The sequence below is a fragment of the Rhopilema esculentum genome, chromosome 4 (assembly GCF_057945365.1).
Source record: "Rhopilema esculentum isolate cy_ngs chromosome 4, ASM5794536v1, whole genome shotgun sequence".
Classification (NCBI taxonomy): Eukaryota; Metazoa; Cnidaria; class Scyphozoa; order Rhizostomeae; family Rhizostomatidae; genus Rhopilema; species Rhopilema esculentum.
Window position 1 is genome coordinate 12,580,424 of NC_142818.1, and position 21,713 is coordinate 12,602,136.

General features: G+C 34.3%; 2 protein-coding genes across 2 annotated transcripts; one reads left to right on the forward strand and one right to left on the reverse strand.

Moving 5' to 3' along the window:
- Nucleotides 1–1,925: 1,925 nt before the first annotated feature.
- Nucleotides 1,926–17,183, reverse strand: LOC135691263 (uncharacterized). The gene is made up of 17 exons (XM_065209076.2): nt 16,980–17,183; nt 15,065–15,290; nt 13,040–13,165; nt 11,623–11,839; nt 11,150–11,231; nt 10,488–10,561; nt 9,775–9,869; nt 8,943–9,016; nt 8,550–8,657; nt 8,355–8,423; nt 7,788–7,851; nt 6,707–6,762; nt 5,596–5,688; nt 4,998–5,082; nt 4,583–4,660; nt 3,525–3,564; nt 1,926–2,066 (listed from the first exon to the last, which is right to left on the reverse strand). The coding sequence occupies exons 1-17, from the start codon at nt 17,109–17,111 to the stop codon at nt 1,940–1,942; spliced, it is 1,746 nt and encodes a 581-aa protein (XP_065065148.2). The 5' UTR covers nt 17,112–17,183; the 3' UTR covers nt 1,926–1,939.
- On the forward strand, nt 17,135–20,564 carry LOC135691264 (microtubule nucleation factor SSNA1). Its single transcript, XM_065209077.2, has 3 exons — nt 17,135–17,273; nt 19,167–19,366; nt 20,260–20,564. Exons 1-3 carry the CDS (start codon nt 17,222–17,224, stop codon nt 20,383–20,385), a joined length of 378 nt encoding a protein of 125 aa, XP_065065149.1. The 5' UTR covers nt 17,135–17,221; the 3' UTR covers nt 20,386–20,564.
- The last annotated feature ends 1,149 nt before the right edge of the window (nt 20,565–21,713 follow it).

Sequence of the window (21,713 nt, forward strand, 5' to 3'; positions counted from 1 at the left end):
TGAAAGTCTAAGGGTCACTAAAAACTTTCTGATGGGCCTTTATTTGACGTTACCCATTCCTGAATTAACATTGATTTTTATGGGTAAGAGCATGTGTGACCATGTCTTAGCTAGTCTGAATCAGATTAAAATGGTTTTCTCGTATTTTGAGGTATTTCACGGGGCAATTTTAGGTTATATGGTCCATATGGAAATTCTGACCATATCTCATGACGTCACCAATTAAGACTGCCTATGTATGAGAACATTTCGCTCAATAAATCCGGCAGTGTTTCATGTACAAAAATTCATCGATTTGAAAAGGCAAAGTTTAAATATCTTCCTGAATTGACGTTTTAGCAAAACTGTTTTGGAGAATACTTTTTCTATGAACATATGATATCACATCAAGAAATATAATGTCAAAAAAGGAAGAGTTTACTTGGAATTTTGCTAAAAGGGCCTTATGACTTGAAGGATCTGCTTTTTCAAATTTAAAAAAAAATTAAAAAAACAAACAATTCTTCGACAAGAATGATTCACTTCTCTGGTGGCCTTTTTTTAACACTGCATTGCTTTTTGCCAAATCTTGCAGATTGCATCTTCATGATCCTCAAAAGCGAGTGATTTCTCTGGTCTCTTTTATTTCAGCTTCTTGAATATTTGGTCATTTCAGCAAATTGAATCCCCCAGATGCGCTCCAAATCAACTTAATAACTATTAAATCTACCCTTTTTTGTTTGTAGCCCCTATTCCATTCGATATTGCATCTAACTTCACAATCATTTTTCTAGAAATACAATGCTTCGATTAAACCAGCTGATCAAATAACAAGCTGGGCTATTTCAGAGTAACAACATACCTCGAGGTTCGCCATCTTTTCGTCTGTTTCAACAAGTTACTTATTAATGATAACGCAGGTGTCGCCATGGTAACAGTATGCTCAAAAACCCCCGGAGAGTAATTTTAATTCAATTGAAGCACCAGCTTAATCTTTCTGCGTGAAGATAAACGTTCCCTTGTCAATTTACTTTGCAAGTTTTCGTTTCTCGGTCTAAAATCTGGAATTCACTCCTAGAAATGAAAAACTGCCCAAAATACTAAACAATTCAAGAATTTGATTAAACCTTGATTAAAACAAGTACGAATGTTCTTTCTGGAGCAATTAATCTGTCTTATGCAATCCTTGTAATTGTTTTATGTTAATCTGAATTAATGTACCTTTACGTTCACTATTGTAAAAACCAACATTAAATAATTTATACAACACAATGCAACGTATAGTGCCTGGGAGCATGTCATATCCTTGAGGCTAGTTAGGTTTTCAAGGCCTATAATAGTTTCGTTAGGTCAGCTTAATGGTATTTCAAGTAGTCTATACAGTTTGAGACTATGATCTTCTTATTATTATTTCCCTCTTATTACATAGATGTATCAGTCTATGTCTCAGTCACGCCCCCCAATCGGCACATCCCTGCTTGAAACCCTTCTAAAAACCTTCTAATGTCTTATTTTAAAAATGAAGAAAAATCACTTCAACACAAGGTCACTTCAACTTTGAAAAATGATCTCAGCTTTGTAATTTAAAAATTTTCTTTTTTATTAAAAAAACATTGCTTTAGTTCAGAAATTTTTTTCTTTCTCGCAATTCATTATGATAAAAAATATTCCAGCTCTTGACGAGTGTCAGTAATAATGTGGATTCACATTTTAGCAAGATAAGAAAATAAAAAGACATCTTGCTACATAAATTGAGTCCGAATAAAAGAAGTTCTATAGCTAATTATAAAGCAGGATTTCTTAAAAAAATGAGTATACTTGCTCGACAAGGATGTACTTATGCCTGTTTGCCTAGATCAGGGATCGGTGAGGATATAGTTTAATCATATCGTCTACATCACTCTAGATATGGGCACAAGAAAAGGGACAAACGAAAAAACAGAATCTGATTCATAGAAATTCATTCCTCGTCGCTTGGTCTAATTACTTCATTATCGAAAGTTATTATTTTCTTTGGTTTTTTGCTATCGACATCTGGCATCAAGTCTCCCCACTTCAGGCAGTGTCTGATGCCTTTGTACAGTTCACTAAAGAAAAGAAATGAATATCACAAATTTATATAAGAATGAAATTTGATTGAAGAATGATATATTTATGATAAAGTTATTTATGATCGACAAAGAGTTACGTGGAACAAACAGCTAATCGCGATGAAAATCTCTAAATTTGCTCTCAGAGAAGGATTGCAACAACTGCAATAGTAAATGAACAAAAAGCTTAACAGGGAATGTTAGTTGATTCCTTGGGTTAAATGAATTCGATTAAGAAAAGAAAAATGGGTTCTGTGTCATTCAAAGCAGTCAAGCGTTGTGAAGACAAATGTTTGGTAACACGGATTGGAGTTGTTTCTCCAGAAAAAGACAGCTTATAAGAAAATGCAGGTATATGTTAGGGGCTTATAATCAGGAAGGGTTGGGCTAGAATGCATCAAAATGCTAATGTATTCTATAGATAAGTTGCATTAAAATTAAGTTTAAAATCAAGCAACTTAAAAAGGATAAGCAAAAACGCGTGTTATATTCATATCAAGAAACGACTGTTAGAGTGTTTTCAAGAAAAAATACAAAAATTATTTCGATATTTATTTAAGCTTCTGAAGAGAGAATTTCTCTTATTTAATGCGAAGGATTCCAACACCATGTACAAATTCATAAAATTTTTTAGACATTCCCGGACAGAATCGCTAGTTTACCATGGTATTACAACCAATACACCTTTGCATTGTTCTGATTGTGTTAATATTGAACAGAGGTATGACACCTACAAAATTGCTGTACAAAGCTGAGTTATGTTCTTCTAATAACGCGTGCTTTGAAATTAATATTTTTTTATTGTAACATTCTTACTAGCGTTTTAAGAACAAAATATCAAATTTGTGAAAAACTTAAATTTCAAAAGATATCCGATCGATGACTTACGCTCTTTTTTTATAAGAACCAGTAAATCTAAGTTCAGGCTGCCTGTTCTTAATTTTTTCGAAAATCTGAGGCTGGATGCGAGTGCTAGCTTTTTCGCTCTAGTGTGGTGTACAGGCCTCATTTGCCAACAAAGTGAGTGAAACAGCTTTAATTTGCTGACAAATTTGAATATTGACCGAAAAAGCACTCACATATCGCTAAAAATCCTCGATTTTGAGAAAAAACGTTGTTCAAAATTGCATTTTGCAGAAGCTCAGCCTCAGCTTGTTCTTAATTTGTTCTTAACTTTTGACCAATTTTGAGGCTCGTGTTCTTATAAAATTGTTCTTATAAAAAAGAGTGTATATCATGAAACAGCGGATTGCAATCCTAGAATAAAGCCCAAACTTTAAGGGGGCCAATTTTCAATTCAAATATTTCGACAATTAAGGATAACGATTTCCATTTTTAAATGAGCTTTAGGCACATAAGTCATCACAAAACGGATTTGCTAATCTGGATGCTAATCTTAAATAAATCTTGTCTATCAATCCTTACATACAATTAAAATTTTGAAGAATAACTCACGGATCTTTTCTTTTTGTAAATATATACTGTTCTATGTTACCTAGAAAAAGGATCAATATTTTTAAACGATCATAAAGTGCGCAGATGAAAAGACCTTCACTCAATGCTTTTAAATATCCACTAAATTTCTCCAAATTGAATTAAAACCATCGCAGGAAATTGAGAAATGGATTTTCTAAATGATGAAACCCAAATATCATTGAGCACCGGGGCAAATAATCTTGCTGTCAAAAAATTCATCAATCTGGACCGAAAATCATAAATTTGTGGTTTTAAAAACTGATTCATTCACGGATAAAGATATTATCATTTAATTGCTTTATGGAATAATTATTTTCGTAACTTATAATATATCACTGGGGGAAAGGAAATGGTTCATTAGTAGGCCACACGAATTGCGAAAAGGAAAATTAAAAAAGGGCTCCTATTTAACTTTTATATAAGTCGGATAAAGTTGAATCTCTCTGTTAGCGATTTATAATTAATATATTAAAATATGTTCTAGAGAAAGACTTCTCATGGGGTATTCATTTAAAATGAGCTACGTTTTCCAATTAAATGTAAGATTGCCTTCACAATTTCAAAGTATAAAACATTCTCCGAAAAAAAGTTGACACAATATATGCATTTATTTTACTTCACAAACATAAGTAATATCAAAGAAAAACAGCTTAGAAGTAAATATAAAATTTTCGTAGCCTTCTATTTTCCCAGAAGAAGTGTTGAAATAAACTCTTGAGCTAAGCGAGGTAAAATTCTGCTTGAGGGTTCTTTTATGAGATTATTCTATATTTTTCACCCGGAAAGGTTTCAAAGAAAGACCAAAATTTTGAACACAATTACAAAGAAAAATTCTTCTTAATTAAGAATCTAGCACATCTGGGCCTATTAACACGAATGTATTGGCACCTCCAATACCTGAAGTAGAAAGGTTTTGGATCTTTTGCAATGTTTTCTAAAACAGAAAGCATCTTACGGTCGCAGCAAAGGAAACAATTTTAATGCAAAATATCTCGAATAGACCAAAATAAAAACCGGGGGTACGTGATCATGCTTACCATTTGAACTACAAATGTCACATATCACGTGATTTTTCCTGCGTTTCGGTGGATGTAATACTCTTGGTAATGAAGACTCTAAAAAACAATGTTCGAGAATCAAGCATGGGAAGAATGAAGAGAGGAAAAGCTCTAAATGCAAAGGGGTTCATCGATGAATACCAATATTCTTTTTCATTCATCCCTTTGAATTAAGATTTGTTTTTATCCTACTAAATTAAAATTCATTTTCTCTTTATTGATACGCTGATATCGACTTCAACGAGGAATTGTTTTAAGTTGTGAACAATGACCACACAGAAGCTTACCGCGTATGAATTGCAGATTAACCGCAGCTTAACTGTAGCCATGATATTTTGACAGTTTGGTGTGATTCTAGGAATGGCTTTCTGAATGTAAGCATAAAATCAATTACCTTCACAATTGCGTTCTCCTTTTTTCAAGATTAGAAATGAAAACCTCTCTGTAGCATAACCCCACCTTTTCAATAATGTATTTCTCTAAAAGAAAAAAATACCACATTATGCATCTGAGAGAAAAGCCACATAGGTGAAATAACGATAAATTTGATGCTAAAGGTTAATCAGTTAAAATAAGGAAAAAATATGAATGTGAAACGGAACAGCCTCTGCTTGATCACGCTTGGTCACAGAAGACTTCAACACAAAGCATTGGAAAGAAAGAGAAAGAAGCATCAAAACGAAAAGAGAGCAGACTTCTTCAGTATTCCAACACATCCTACGTACAAGGGAGGCATTTATTTCATAGAAAAAATTCAAAAACTTTATTCAATATATTCAACAATTTTGCGAGAAAAATTTACAGTTAGAAATAAATTGAACGAGTGTTGAAGTTAGATAAAGAGTGTTTCAGCTCAGCAAAATTTGATGATCAACAAGCATTAGCAAGAAAATTTGAAAGAAAATGATATTTGTCAACATTTAAGCACTTATGTGTGGTTGTTCCATTCAAACGTATCCAAAGATATTAATGTTTCGGCGATAACGTCATACCTGACTGAATGCCAATTCAACTTTTTGTTCAAAATTGCATGGATGATCACGAACATCAACTTCAGACCTTGGACAAGCTGTGTCATGGGGACACTTAAAAATAACAAGAAAGTAAATAAAGTAAGTGAAATATAGCTGATAATTTCAAAAGGTAATTTAAACACATAAGCTATTGGCAGACACAAATATTACGGAATAGTAGCGATAACATTAAAAATATCATGAGAAAAATTGCAAAAATATTAGCAGCATCTTTTGATAATACCATTACGTATTTTAAAAGTGATAAAAAACGCATCGGAATATTGATACAACTAAAAATATCTTAATGTCATGAAAATATATTGAGCACTGTTAATGCCAATCAATTAAATCGAAAGACAACATTGATGCCATTTTAAATATTTAGCACGTTGATTGATTATAAAAACAAAGGGATTTTTTATTGTTTCCAGTCCCCCTTTAATTTATCGCATTGTATAAAATATGGCAGAGCGCTGGAATCATGTTTAGGCTATTGTTCCAGCAATTGTTCTCGTTAACCAATCCACAACGAGACAGATTGCCTTTAATATGATTAGAATCTACTCTTCTGTCAGTCTTATTTGATATGCCTAAGCGTCCAAGTTTTGCGAAAATGGTTCTGACAAAATGGACGAGTTCGTTGCGATCTAGGAAAATAACTGAAACTGGGTTCTACACGCTGAAAGAGTGCTCAAATGCCTTTCTGCCATTGCTGCTATCTTGCAGTTTGCTGGTCGATATTGGCTATTTTTAGTTACCGGTAAAAATTCACCTTTTCTTTTAAAGAATCAACTTAACATGTAAGCATAAATGATTAGGCGATTTTTCTGCAAAAATATTACCCTAGTAAACATATAAATGTCAGCATAAATGATAAGGCGGTTATTATGCAAAAATATTACCCTATTAAACATATAACTAACTAAAAACTTGAAAACACAGAGCGAAAATGTATCAAAATTTGGATAAAGAAAATGATGTAAGAAGTCCGAAATCGAAGCTATTGTTGTTGAATTTGTCATTTTAATTGTGTTTAAGAAGACAAAGAGAATGCTCGAGAAATGAAACAAATTAGAATTATAAATACCGGAGCAAAAACATATCCTGCATCGACGGGCTGGCTCACCACGAAGTCGTATTCATCTGAAATGAAAATCCTTGCATTAATTGTCTCAGAAAAATTGTCGTTTCACAACAGAAAATTAAGATCATCTGAAAATGAATGTACTCTGTTACGTTTAATTAACGAAACAGAGCAAAAATTCTGCAAGAAAAACTCAGAGTCACTCGCTTATATATCGATATAGAAACTTCAAGCAGAAAGAGTGCAATAGGCAAAGGTAATATATTTCAGGATGATTTAATGATCATGTCTGAGGCTCTGTTTCCTCTACTTCCGATTGTTCCCTATTGTTCCCTATTGTTCCATATTGTTCCCTATTGTTCCATATTGTTTCCTATTGTTTCTGATTGTTTCTTAATGTTTCCCAGTGTTTCTTGTTTATTCCTCTTGTTACCAATGGTTTAAGAGCGTTTTCTACTCTTTCCAATGGTTTACTTTTGTTTCCAATGGTTAACGATTGTCTTCCATTGTTTCCGATCGTTTTCTGTTGTTTTCAATGGTTTACGATTGTTTCCTATTGCTTCTGATTGCTTTTCGCATAGTGTCTTTTTCGAAAGTGACATTTAGTTATACAAGCAGAATGTTCCCGATGTACCGTTCCATCTTAAAACTCCAATGCATGGGTATACTTCACATACTTCGCATATTATCGCATATTTTCGCATATTATCGCATATGTTCGCAGATTATCGCATATGTTCGCATATCATCACGATTTTGAGTACCTTGGTCTTCGCATTCTTGCCTCAAAATATTTCGATTAAGTATTCGCGATAAATTTCGAAATTTGCACAAACCTAGATGAAATTAATCGAACAAATACTCAATTTTTGACTATCATATGAAAACATAGGCACAGTGATGTTATCAATCAAGTCAATGGTGTCAAAACAGAATGAATAAATATAATTAAATTTCAAAAAGATTTACTCAAAGAAAAGCTCTGCTCCAAATGTTAAGGTTAAAATATACTCTTGCAGAAAGGACTAATTCACATGAAAGCAGAGTTCAAAAGAGTATTTGACATGGAAAGAACAATTTCTACCGTCTGTCAAGCCCTGGTCTGTCTCTATATAGCCAGTAAAGACATCTTGCACATCAGTGCTCCCCTGGAAAGAAATGTGGTTTTTAATGAAGGCAAAAAGAAAATGTATCGCCTTCAAAAGGATATTTTACACCCCATTCTTGAAAATATCCAGCACAACAAGCCCCGTTGAAAAGTGGCCCAAGTGTAGGCTAGTACAAAGCCTCTTTTCGGAACTTCTAAAATTCTAGTATCATTTTGATTTCATCTACTCTCTTTCCAGACATTTTACATAAAGTTGTCAGGCGATTCCGATTATTGCGAACTCTAAAATACAGCTCCTATCGCAATCTGGCTCTAAGTGATCTTGTGGATTTTATTATGATTGGGAATAATTTGGTCTTAGAAGAAGCAAAGGCAATTAATTCATAGAGGTGAATAAAACTACAATTAAGCATGATATACTTGATTATCACACGTCTATTCGCCATTGAGTAAGAGTAAAAGGAGTGGCTTGCCTCTGGCCTCGAATCTGAAGGTTATGCTTGAAAACAAACCTGGAAAACTAAAATATGCCAATTTGTTTACCTTGGTGACGTAGTTTCTTGCCTGCAATGCTATTTCAAAGCCTTCGTTATTACCGTGCTCAACTATTACCTGAAAATGCAACACAAAAATATCAACAATTTTAATGAAATCCTGGCATCTTGCTCTTAGTCGAATAAAGTTATATTAAAATATTGCTACCAAATACGGACATATTTGTGGCAACGGCATACTTACCAGGTATTTATTCGCTTTGCTCCAGAGATTTGACAGGGCGAATTGCCTTTGTTTTATGAAAGGCAGCTCACTAAGTGTATAGGCTGATATCACCACGTCATAAGTTACCTGAAAATGACGATCGAATGGTTGTCACATCAGATTTGTATGAATTTCATCATGGATGAATGAGAGAATGGATGACTGAAAGAGTGAGCGAATGAATGAGTGTATGAATGAACGAATGAATAAATGAACGAATGAATGAATGAATGAATGAATGAATTAATGAATGAATGAATGAATTAATTAATTAATTAATTAATAAATGAATGAATTAATGAAAGATTGAGCGTATGATGAATGTGTGAATGAATTAATTAATTAATGAGCGATTATCAAATATAAACTTACCTTGTTTGACAAAGGTAGGAATCTTCGAAAGTACACTCCTGGAACTTTCATTGGCTGCGAAGGATCTTTGCTGCCTGAAAATTGATAAAGCCCATTTAATTGTACAAAACCTACCACTGTTGAAAGTTTCATAAGGCATTTTCAGTTTCACAAGCTTCGTTCATAACAACGGTCAAAACCAAATCTCTATTAATAGACTGCTCCTGAAAATAGGCACTTTCAAAGAATGACAAATAAGTTCTGTCCCTTCATGTGTATTTTGCTTCCCGACAACGACAATTTCCCTAGAATAGACGGAACTCAGCCCTTATACAAAAGTGTCTACCATAAGGTCGTTCCACTGTATGACCAAGACAACAACAATACAGTATGTCCACTATCAACCTACTTTCCCCCTCCTCCCCCGTCGCTCTACGATATAAAACAAAGAATGACAAAAATCTCATACAGCTAATATTAAATACACTAATATACACATACTAGAGCAAATTATGCGAAAAAGGTTCATATCATGAAACACAGTGGATTATTTAAAAGGGATAGCTAAAACTTCATTTTGGCGATTGAGACAACCTGAAAATTCTACTGGGGACATTCCTTTTTGGGCAGGAACACCCCTATCCTGCCAATCACCATCTATCAAAAAAATGTCAACTCTGTATAAGAATTGTTAGCCCTATTTAAGTCAAGGCAATGGAAAAGAACAGAAAGCTCAGATTGAGGAGTGAGCCTGGACCACTATTCTAATCTAAACGGTATAATACTGTTCTGTATCTTCAGTGCTTAATCCGAAACGAATCCCAATAACAAAACAATAACAAGAATATCATACCTCTTAGTAGAAATTCGCATGCGTTATTTGAGTCTTCCGAGACATCGATGCACTGGTATTCCCGTAAGGAATCTCCCCAGAGATCATGGGCAGCCCTATGGGAAAAACACTGTCATTGTTTCGAAAAAAGACAAAAAAACCTGTTCAGTACCGTATCTGGGCTGAGATTACAGGAAACAGGTAGTAAAGTAGACAGGGAAAATGGTCATAGTTCTTATATCTCACAGGCTAAATAGAACTTGTGAATCAATTAAAACAATTAAATTAAGACAATTAAAAGCGGCATAGCAGCACAGAATGCAATCTAAAACGTATAATGTAGCGAAGATTCCAGGGGTTGGTGTAGAATCTCAAGGAGCTTTTGAGCCTTCAAGAATCCAACTGACTCTATCGAGAAGCAAAGTAACGTGAATTGCTAATGTCACTTTAAGGAAAGTCGATCACCCAAAGGTCTTTTGCCGATTTCCAACACATGGTTGGCTTTCAAGCAAAGACATCAGTGCTCTTTACGGATGAGTTTTGGCCTAACGGCATTCAGCAAACACATTCCTCGGCTTTTTGAGTCCATAACTGTCAGAGATTTAGTTGAAAGAACAACACAGAGCTTGCTTCAGAGAGAAATTTTTCCTCATATGAAATTAAAACGTGCCTACAAAATTTGTTAGATTGTTTTTGGCAATAGGAGCCCAGTAAAAAGGCAATATTGACTTTACCAAACAGCGGTTCCAGTTCCAGAACCAAAGTCGAGGAGTGTTTTCGGATTGAAATCCGGATCTCGTCTTTTTATCTACAAATTTAATCAAAAAGATATGAAAGACTAAAAAAGATAACGAATATGAAATATTGTCTAAATATCGCATCAAAAAAGCATGTTTGGTTTATATTGGGGAAAATGCAGCATTGTTTTCAGCACCACATAAAACAGTAAAACAGAAAGACAATGGCTTTTCTCTTGAGGGCTGAGTGGGTGATCCCCCCAGTGAGCCCCTTTTCTCACAGCCATCAAGGAAATGCTCAAGCAACTCGTACTAACAAGTTTTTTTTACATTGCTTTCGTGACAAAAATGTGAAATCTCTTTCAAAAGTACTCTGGCAACAACAAATTTCTCAAAACAGACAAATAATGTTGTCCCAATTTTTTTTATGGCAGTACAACATTTTTTTAATTGAGCTCTCCACAACCAAGAAAAACAATAAAACATCGTGTGAAGAGTTCACTATAGTTGCTTAGGTTTTGGGGACAGACAATTAGAGAATTTAATTACGAAGCGTGCCAAATAGACTGGAATATCAATTGAAAAAGTAGCCCCTATAAAAAAGAAAAAAAGGAAAAAACGCCTAAAAAAAAGTTGACAAACATCACAAAATGCTTCACCTCGCCTAATGCTCTTTTAGTGGTTCCAAAGCAAGCAGGTATTCGACTTGCTGCAAATGCGGCGATTTCACGTTTGCCATACCTAAAGAACACAAAAATGGAATGTCAGCTTTAAATCTTTTAACCAGTCGTTGACAGCATTACTAGCAAAAGAATCCAAGCTCAAAATTGAGTCTGATTCGGATACCTGGTAAGGGAGGGGGGGGGGGGATATACCTCGCAAGACCATATTGAACAGCGTTTGGGAATGCGGATTAATATAAAAAAGTACCGATTGAATAAAAAAATTCTTGATCAATGGAAAAAAGAATGAGATTGCAAATCGAGTGATATTTCAGAAAACTTTCTGCAATTTCCCTTATTTGGTAGGCTTCTTGAAAGATTCAGTGTAGCAAGGAAGAATTGAGGCCAATTTGCTCAGGAAAAACAGCGCCATATTAAGTTTTTTACAAGTGGACCTGGGAAACACAGACCTTACGACGGTGTACGATGCTTTCTTCGGAATTTCGGTCTTCTTTCTCCGTTCTCTCTTTAACGGTATTCCTTCATTCCCGCCATTCTTTATATTGAGATCATCGCCTTCATCCTCAGGATCAAGACGATCTTCTTCCGCTAGATCTTCATTACCAACTAGGCCTTGTTGATGAACAGAGGTGTCTTCTGCTTCACCGCCAACAGAAAAACGCTTCACTGCAAAAATATATTCAATGAAATATTTATCTATTTATTGACAGAATACACAAGGAGATAAATTTTACAATGTTTCGTTCCCCAATGCGGTACAAGGCAACTAGTACTTTGCGAAAGTGAAAACCCATGTTTGCAAGAGTGAATATGTTATTAACAATGTGTAATTCTTGGTAAGTTCCATTATCGTTGCAAGCAACAACGGAAAGATTCTCAAAATCGCAAAAAAACTGATCGGTGGATTAGAATTAGAAAAGATTGTTGTGTGTTTATTTAGGCTAATTTATACTAAGGCAGTGATGTTCAACCACTTTGCCGCTGTGAGATATTGTCTGGCGTGCTGTGGAAAATTCCCAAGTTCGGCAAATCGATCAGCCGAAGAAGCGTCTAGGGTCAAATGCTGCAGGCAATCTGCCAATAGAATTTTTCAAACAGTGCTGAGACTAGTGAAATGGCTAGGTTAGTGAAGTGGCTAGACATGGTAGGCTAGTGAAGACTAGGGTTAATTGTTAACAGCACCTACCATCTCCGATTTCAAATAAAGAGCTTGAACAAACTCTAAAATTCGTATATAAAATTGAAGATGGAAATGAAAATAAAAGTTAATTAACGAGTCTGATGAACCTTGCTTTAGCAATTAATGAGATATAATTTTCCAAGGCAGTATACTTCTTCATTGATGCAGGTGCTCACAACCAAACTGAAAGCATTAAGGGATTATGAGAACAGTCAAGGTTATTTTGTGGAGGCTGAATATCTGAATAGTGACCAAAATCTTTGCCTTTATCTTTATGATTTTATCAAAGAAAATCCAAGCAATTGAACTTTCGAACACCGCCTTCTCTTTACAACAAAATTTAACAGACATCCCCTAATAAAGGACATGAATCTTTCCAAAAATACATTAAAAGCAGAGATATTGCAAACACGTAATTATAAAAACATTCTGTTTTTCAACGCTATCACTATTACTGGCACCGCGGAGTGTCTGGAAAAACGAGGATAATCGGGGCTGGAGGTCCATTTCTTAATTTTTTACACTTTTGGCAAAAAGTTGGGACTTATACCACCAACCCCAGCTTCCCTGCTCCTCGGTGCCTGAATGACTGTCTAATCTACATAACATGAAACACTGCTCTGCAGTACAGTAGAAAATACACGACAGCTGCTTGAAAACGGTTCGTGCACATTACATATCCTTACCCTCTGATTTAATCTTAGCATTCGACTCTTTGAACTTCTGCCATGACCTCTCAGTAGGCCTGCCTCGATTTCGAAGATGTCTCGCAAGCTTCTGGCCATCTTCAGTAATTGTTTTCTTTGGGTATCCTAAAACACAGAAAAATATTGTTTATTCAAGAAATAATGAAAACAATAACGAAGATAATGATACAACGAATTTCTTAACAGAACAAACACTCCAACAATTACGACATTGTCCTAGACCAGAATAAAATTAAAATAAAACATAATTTGAAAAAGCAAACATTTTACAAAACAACTTAAGCTTTGTGTCTGACACTCTTCAGAGAATAAAACGTGAGGATATGGGCAAAAAAATCAAGAAAGAAAACAAGTCATGAATTGAAATAGGCCAATCAGAGAAACATGAGCATATGAATGATAAAAGTACTTAATCAGCCGAAAATTGTTGAAATATAATCAAATAGCAGTTACATCAAACAATGGATAAAACCTAATTTCACATCAAAGGAAAAAAATTTTCATAATGATGTTTTTTTCTTTACTTTCTTTTGATGTTATTAAAACATTTTCATTCAAAATGCTTTTGAATTTTTTCGAAAAATTCTGATTGTGGACAGCACAGAATGTATTCAAGTAAATTCAATTGGCCGAACAATGTATCAAAATAAAACATGAATTGTGAAGATAAAGCAAGCAAAAAAAATTGATACAAAGAACAAGTACATGTTCAAGTTGTTGTTGTGATGTTTCGAGAATAAAGCATTACACTGCAATTTCCATTCTTTTCAACAAATTTGTTTGTTTCAAAGAAAATTGACCATACAGATGGAAAATATTGATAATATCTATTTTAAACTTCTGAATACAAGGATGACCTTCTAAACTTTTTTCAATGTCTTGTGCCATTTTGCTTGTTAATTTCTTTTGTTTACAGTAGCATGGAATACAAACATCAAAGCAAAATCAATTTTATAGGCATGCAAATGAATACAGTTGCTACAAATATGCTTCTGCAAGTAACCAGGCAATGCATCAGCCTTTTGTTGCGAGAAAATCGTTGTCTGATTTGATAAGGTCTACGGTTTCTTTGTATTTTTATTACATCTCTAGAAGTATTTTGAAATCAATATGGTTTCCAAGAAGAAGCTTGTGGAGTTATGCTTGAAACCCCCAAGTTCCTTCCTATTTCTAGGCCATAGCTTAATCAATACATTCTCCACATTTATATACGATGCATATCTTCTCAAAATTCACATTACCAATTTCCACTCATTTGACATGTTCAAAGAATAAAGTATATAGAACATTTTTGTAGAAAAAGGTTCTTGCTATTTGGTATTTTTGTTTTTTTTGAAAAAGTTTTAATACTTGATGGATAGCAAGGCTTTTAAAAAGTTTCGGTTTAGAGGTGCTTGAGAAGATGAGGTTGCCAATAAGTTATTCTGAATTTCAAAGTGCATATTTAGTGCTGGGTTGCAATCTGATTGCAATCCTGGTTCTGTTTCAAAACATGTACAAAAATATGATTAACAGGGAAATTTTCATTATTTCTGAAAACTTAAAACTGAATTTCCCTTCCTGTTTAAGTTGAGATTGGCATTTCATACCTTGGTGGGTCGGGTCTGTTCAAGAGAAGAAGGCCAAAAATGAAAGTAGGTTTCAGTGCACCATTATAACTGCCTATCAACTTGAAAATGCAAATTTTATAATCCATTTCATAATTATAATCTACCTGGGTTGCATATCCCCTGGGTTACTTGTTATTTGAACTTTCCCCGATTCCCAATTCCCTGGCTTTCAATGCTCACTTAATAGGAGCTACTCTATAATCGCAGATTGCAGACAGCGGATAATAGGAAAGTAACAAGAAAAGAAAAGATGAACAGTTTTTGGGCAGTACAGAACTTAAAATGGCTTTGAAAAAAGCAAACAATTTATAACATATTGTCGGCCGCAAAAGCTTTAGCCAAAACGTTTGCTTTTTTCAAAGCCATTTAAAAGAAAAATATATTCTTGACTTACTTTTGCAAAATGTTTGGTATGAATCTTTCAGGTCTGGTGGCAGTTGAATCATATTCAAATAAAGTGACCCCTTCATGCTTTTGTCTCTTTTTCCATCAACATAGCCAAATGAATCTTTAAATTTGCCATGATTACGATCTTCTGTTGTATTTGGATGGTCATCTGAGGAAGAACTTTCTTCTTGCTTTTGGAGACATACTGACAATGTATAAAGGTTTCTCTTCTCCTAAAAGTCAATGAAATATTTGGATGAAAATATTCCTGTGGATGAAAAATACTAGTACTACCTTTGTGCCATCTGCTGGCAAGCTATGGCAGTTCTTGACAAGATCTTGTGTGTGCAAGATCTTGTTTCAAACAAACTTCACTCAGTCAGCTGATTTTAATACAATTCAGTCCACAGAATGAGCTCTACAGATTAAATTCTTGACCCTATAATCAAGGATTCTTTCCAACTGCAAAGCATCTTTTAAAAGCAGGATCACACAAGGAATTTATTGTATCCAAAATTTAAGGTTTGGGCAGTTACAAGCATGTTTAAGTATTCAAGTAGGCAGTATCAAATCTCTTTGCTGGCCTCTCATGCAACTCTAATAATAATATCTCACCACATCTCCGTTTCGGAGCAGTTACTATACCACAAACACAGAATTGCCAGGAAAGACGTCATGTGCAGTATAGTACCACAGGCTAATTTTCACTTCAGTTTGAAAAAGTCCAACCAATCTCTCGATTTCTATCAGGCCTTTTGCTTTGCTTTTTAGAAGTTGTTCCATTCCTGGAGGGTGTCTTTTGAATTTTTCGCATTTCCATAAATGTTCTAAGTTTTCTTCATGTAATCCACACCTTCTGCGACTTATATTATCATACTTTTCTTTGTAATTAGTTTTTAAATCGGTCATGTTCAGTTTTAATTTAAGCAACGTTGGTCCTTTTTTATGTTTTATATATTCTTTTATTCAAAAATTGCCTTTCTTAATGAACCTCATATTTGTTTTATCGCTATTCTTAACTTGCTGCTCTATCTTCCTTATGATTTTGCTTTTTACTATTTTTTTCCAATCTAGCTTTTTATCTAATCTATCAACTCTAGCTTTTCACAAAACAAAATATTAGAAGCAGATCCATACTTTTTTTGCTGAGGCTTGAGCATAAGTCAGATACTATATAGTTTCCAAAAAAATCTTACTTTTTTCGATTCAGACTTTTCTATGTCACTTGTTAGCAATGGGCAAGGCCACTTTTAACCAGCCCTCGCTAAGGGCATTGAGAATCAACTTAGAATTCCGTTTCCCAGAAAAAGGGAATGTGCTAGTCTATAGATTTTTTACTCTGGGCTTCAATGGCGTTAGGGCAAGCAAAGGTCATTTTAAAATATCAAATCAATATACTGAAATATAAGATGATTCCAGGAAATTTTCATGCCCTTCAAAATTTTCCTGCAGGAGTGCCCCCCCCAAACTCTCCCCTTCTTCTAACCATAGAGCTTTATGGTTTCTTTGAGCCACCCCTGGAAATCTCTGCCTTATATGTTATTTTCATTCAATGCATTTGCATGTTTTTTAATTTGGATATTCCTTGTCCATTATTCCTACGAATACTAGATGGTTGCTTTAGAAAATTATTTTGTCAGCAACTTTTTCAGCTTACGTCAATCAGATGGTTCAGATGCTGACCAATTCAAGTTAAAGATGTTTTATAAACGCTAAAATTTCAATTCAATAGCATTTCAAAATTTCAAAGAACATGTTGTTTCGACCAAGATAGGAAAGAAAAGTTTCATAAGGGTGGCCCTTAAAATTTTTTCCAGTATCCAGAAAAATGTGTGTGCAACCCTACGTTTTGTGTGCATTTCGACGTCTATTGTACAAAATAAGAAATATAATGAAAACAGTAATGAATAATAATACCATACCTGATGAAAATTTTGTTTTATAATTGAATTTCGCAAAACCCATGCAAATCTAATTTTTGAAAATTTCCTACAAGTTGCTGCCATTTCTGTTTCATCGTGGGGGCCTCGCTTTGGAAGAAGCCTCAGCTCCATGTACCCTAACAACAACACAACAGCAAAGTCTTCTCAATAAACAATTTTATAACCCATGCACAAATCAGTGTTTGAACTGGTAAAATAACGATTAATTTACACGCGAAATAATGTCCCAGCAGGGAGCAGTTCTGCAGTCATACAACAACGAACTTGTTAAGTGTAAGTATAGCTTGTTTGTCCGTCAAAGAATGAATCGATATCAAATGAAGCGTTTAACCAAGAATAGTTTTGTTTCGCGCCATATATGATAGAAAGATCACGCGTACCATTTACCTTCTGACTTCAGGGCCGCCGAGAGGAAGGCATGGGGGCAAATTGCCTCAGGGCTTCGAGGTCTAGGGGGCCTCATAATTTAATGAATTTTATTTTGAGAATTCATTAATCGGGTGTTGCAGATGTATGCCTAAAAATAGTTAAACATTTTAAACGATTGCAGGATACTGACTGCAATAAATGTCGGCTGGCTCCTCACAAGGGGCTTCGTCTTGCGGTTTTACCCAAGAGCATCCAAAACCTCTTTGTGGCCCTGGGTGACTTCGGTCATGTAATTACACGGTCATTAAAATTTAGACTGTGCCCCAGTCCTAGTTTGAGTCTTTATTTTTATTTGTTTGGAAGCAGGGCTAGATGGTTAACTCAGCCAGGCTAGGGAAGCTTATTAGACCTAAATAAAATTTCAATTATAATTTAAAAGCAGTTAGAACCAGTGGATCTATTGTGCAGACTAGTCCTGACGCGATCAATGTCAGACACAGTTCAGTAACTCTTTATACAGTTCAACATCATCCTTTAAGGAGCATAGTGAAGATAAAATGGAACCATTAAACAAGCAAGAAAGAAGTTCTTGCAAGAGCATGTATTGAGGATATAAAATGTTATTAACAAGAAATTGACTGCACTGACTATGCCATGTGTCCAGAATGGAAAATCATTGTCCAGTGAAATTATTATTTTATGGTGAATAACCTGTGGGAACGTGTGCTTTTGGTCATCCAAACATGGATATGAAGACATGTGTAACATGCTCTGGAATTTGGTGATGCACTTGATCAATGGAAGTTAGAGGTAGAGAACTGATGTGTATTGAAAGATGATTCATCAAACCTGTGAAAAATTGAAGGAAGAGAGAGCGTCAAAGTATATAAGAAGCAGAGGGGGAGAGAGTAAGATGAGAGAACCTATCAGATACAACCTCAAAATACCTAATGTTTTATTAAGTACTTACCACTTACTGTGTTTGTATTATAACCATTATCAGGATAAGGCATTGCATGTTGTCTATAATTTATTCTTTTGCATTTTTCATCCGTTTTCATCTAACTGTCCTGTTTGTAAGAAAAATTTCACAAGAACAAAAAATTTTTATGGGTTGTTAACCTTATGAGAGCAAGTGGCTATATTGGTTTAAGTTTAAGTAACAGTTTAAGACAATATTATATTATATAACTATATTATATAAACAATAAAATACCCTAAAGAGCCTCAAGAACTTATCACTAGGTCAGAGTAAATGCATTTACTTTTAGTGTAAGAAAATAATGAAAAGGCAAGGAAAAAGAATTAATGAAACAGGGCCTTATTTGAGCACAAATAAATGAAAACATATTTTTTCATATCCTGCAAGTAAAGTATTATACAAATAAAGTATTAAAATAATGATATTTTCCATGGATGTCAACCAATTTTCAACTGAATTGAAGCAAAGAAGAAGTTTTACGGTAAATTTAACTAACTTTCTAAAATAATTGTTTACTTCAAATACTTAAAATACAAGCACATACTTCATTGATATCAATTTCTGACTTCAATATTATTATTTTCACTGTCTGTGTTTCTTTCTCTTTTTTATTTCGATAGCGTCTTTCCAAAAATAAATTTCATAACACATTTCTTTATTGCAACTTTCTGCTTCATAAAAAGCTCGGTAGTACTATGAATTTGCCCTCTGTGTTTTCTCTAGCAGCTTTTTCATTATCGTTTTATTTGAGATTCGTTCACTTTTTTTAAAATTTAAGATTTAGTATGGTTTTCATTTTCCCCTCAAAATCCCAGGTATTGAAGATCTTTGCACTAAAAGAGATGAGGTGCAGAGACAAATTTTAGCAGAAGAGGAAGAGAAGGCAAAGCTACAAAATGATATCCGAATACTCACAGAAAAACTGGCTAAAGTAAATGAAAGCTTGGCGAAAAAGATATCCTCACGTAATGAGTATGACAAAACAATTGCTGAAACTGAATCGGCTTATATGAGGGTATGCTTGATATTTTTACATGTTTAAGTTGATCTAAAAGGTGTCACTTATTATATGTATCCTATTTTGATGCATTTGTGATGATTTTAATCAAGATTATGAAAATATATGTTTTGAAAAGGTATTGACATTGTTATTGATTATTCAAGCAACAAAATCTCTTAAACAAACCAACAAATATCAGTTGATATTTAAAGGCATAACTAACCTAAAAGAACATATTTTTTGTGTTTCTTCCTCATCATTTGATTTTTAGCTTCAAGGTAGCTACTTCAGTTTATGTGTAAGAAGGAAGAGATGCAGGATATGCTGTCCGCCAGATTCTGTGAATCTTGCAATGAGTAATAATGCAAAAAAACTCAGGAACAAAGCAACACGGCCATGAGAATCAAATGTATTGAAATAGAATTTTAAAATAAATTGAATTTAATGAAAAATGAATATCTATAATTCAGTTAGTGTAGCATTCTTTTCTTGTGTGAAATTTTTTTTTAAATGTTATGATGATAATATGGGAATTGTAACTGACTTTTGTATTTTCTGTCAAGTTCGTCTTTGGTAGAACTGAATAAAGGAATTTTTTGTCATGCTTTGCTTACTGCTCTAGGTTTTTAGCCATCCTGCTTAATGTCTCAAATTAAACAAAGAAGCAGATGGACTCTGAAATGATTATTCAAAACCATTTCTATGATGTATTTTTTGCCTTATATATGTTTCACAAGTGTTGCAACATAATTTATCCTGTTTCTAATATTTTGTTAATTACTTTCTTCATAAAGACGATTTTAAAGAGTTAACTTTTCCAATGTTTTAGCCTTTCTTGCAATTTTCTTTAAGGCAAAGTTGAAAGACATGTTTGTGGAAATTGCAATGTTGCTTTAATCTTTTTATAGATCCTCGAAAGTTCACAAACACTGCTGCATGTGTTAAAGAAAGAGGTTGCAAAAGAAAAAACCCCTCCATCTAAGGAAATGGGACAAAGTATGCCCTCAAGGGACAAACCTTCAACAAGCAGTTAGTTAATTAATGTATTTTCTTGTAAATAATAGTTGGTTTATTACAGCTATGTTGAATATGTCATTTTTTAATTGCATGGTTAATGAAGTCCACTTTAATAGACAGCTAAATGCCTAGAAAAAGACTGTTTACTAACTGGATTTCTTGTTTATTTCTGATAATATATTGACAAATAGCTCTATCTTTCCACTTTTTTAATGTTTATATCTTTGGAAAAGAAAGCAGGTCTGCACTCTCAGCCACCTTTGACCATCTACCGTTAATCAAGTGACATTCTGAAGCCATATTAGATTGACAAAGTAACAATCTAGTAACAATTATAAAACGTTTGGTTGCCTTGTGACATTTGGCAGAATTAAAAACATGACATCATTGCCTGCCATTGCGGAGCCAAAGCACTTTTGATTGATTGCGTCATCCAGCTAAACATTTATATCGCTATTAATAAACTAAACCAAGCTTTGACTCATTGATATGAAAAACAGGAAATGCTCTTAAGCCGAACAAAAGTGGCCAGAATTTGCTAACAAAAGCATCAAAGTAGCAGGAATTACAGTTGTAAAGTACAGTCAATGAAAACAAAAACAATACACCCACGTATCCTTGCTTCTTTGTAGCGACTGGCTTAGGTCAGGCACATTTATTTTACTGGGGATTAATGAGTGGTTCGATAAAACGGAAAACTGGCTTGAGAACTGAAATAGTTTGGGGTTTCAGGGTTAAAGAACCTGAACTCAGATCTCGTCATACTCAAAAGTGCAGATTAATTCCGTTGGTCATCTGTAAGGTTTCTTTATCATTTCTCAATGGGGGGGGGGCGATGTTTTGGTAGGGCTCCCTTGCTGTTATCATAGCACTACAACCCTGGTGGGGCAGGCTTTGACTGGCCTTGATTCAAGATGCCAGTCAAATGCTTATGCTTTCACCCACATTGCTGTCGATTCCCAACCAGTTCGCTGTTTGACGTTTTACTCTCAATGGAGTTTGGAGCAAATGCGCCTATTACGTGTTATGTTTTGAATTTAACAGTAAAAAAAATCTCTTTTGGCGGAAAACCTATCGAGAAGAAGACACTATGGAGGAACAAAATAGATTTAAAAATTAAAATACTTTTGGATCCTATGTTTGCTTTGATATTCGGTCGATCAAGACATTTATGCATTTGAATACTTCAAATAAAGAGCGGGGTTTGTGCATAGAGAGGAAGCCTTACGTTTTTAATCAAGTTGTTTGAGTGTGGAATATCAAAGAAAGTTCGATGCCATAGTAAGAACCACACTGCTATCTTTGACGTAGAACAAAATTTGTATCAAAACTTGGTCTTTAATTT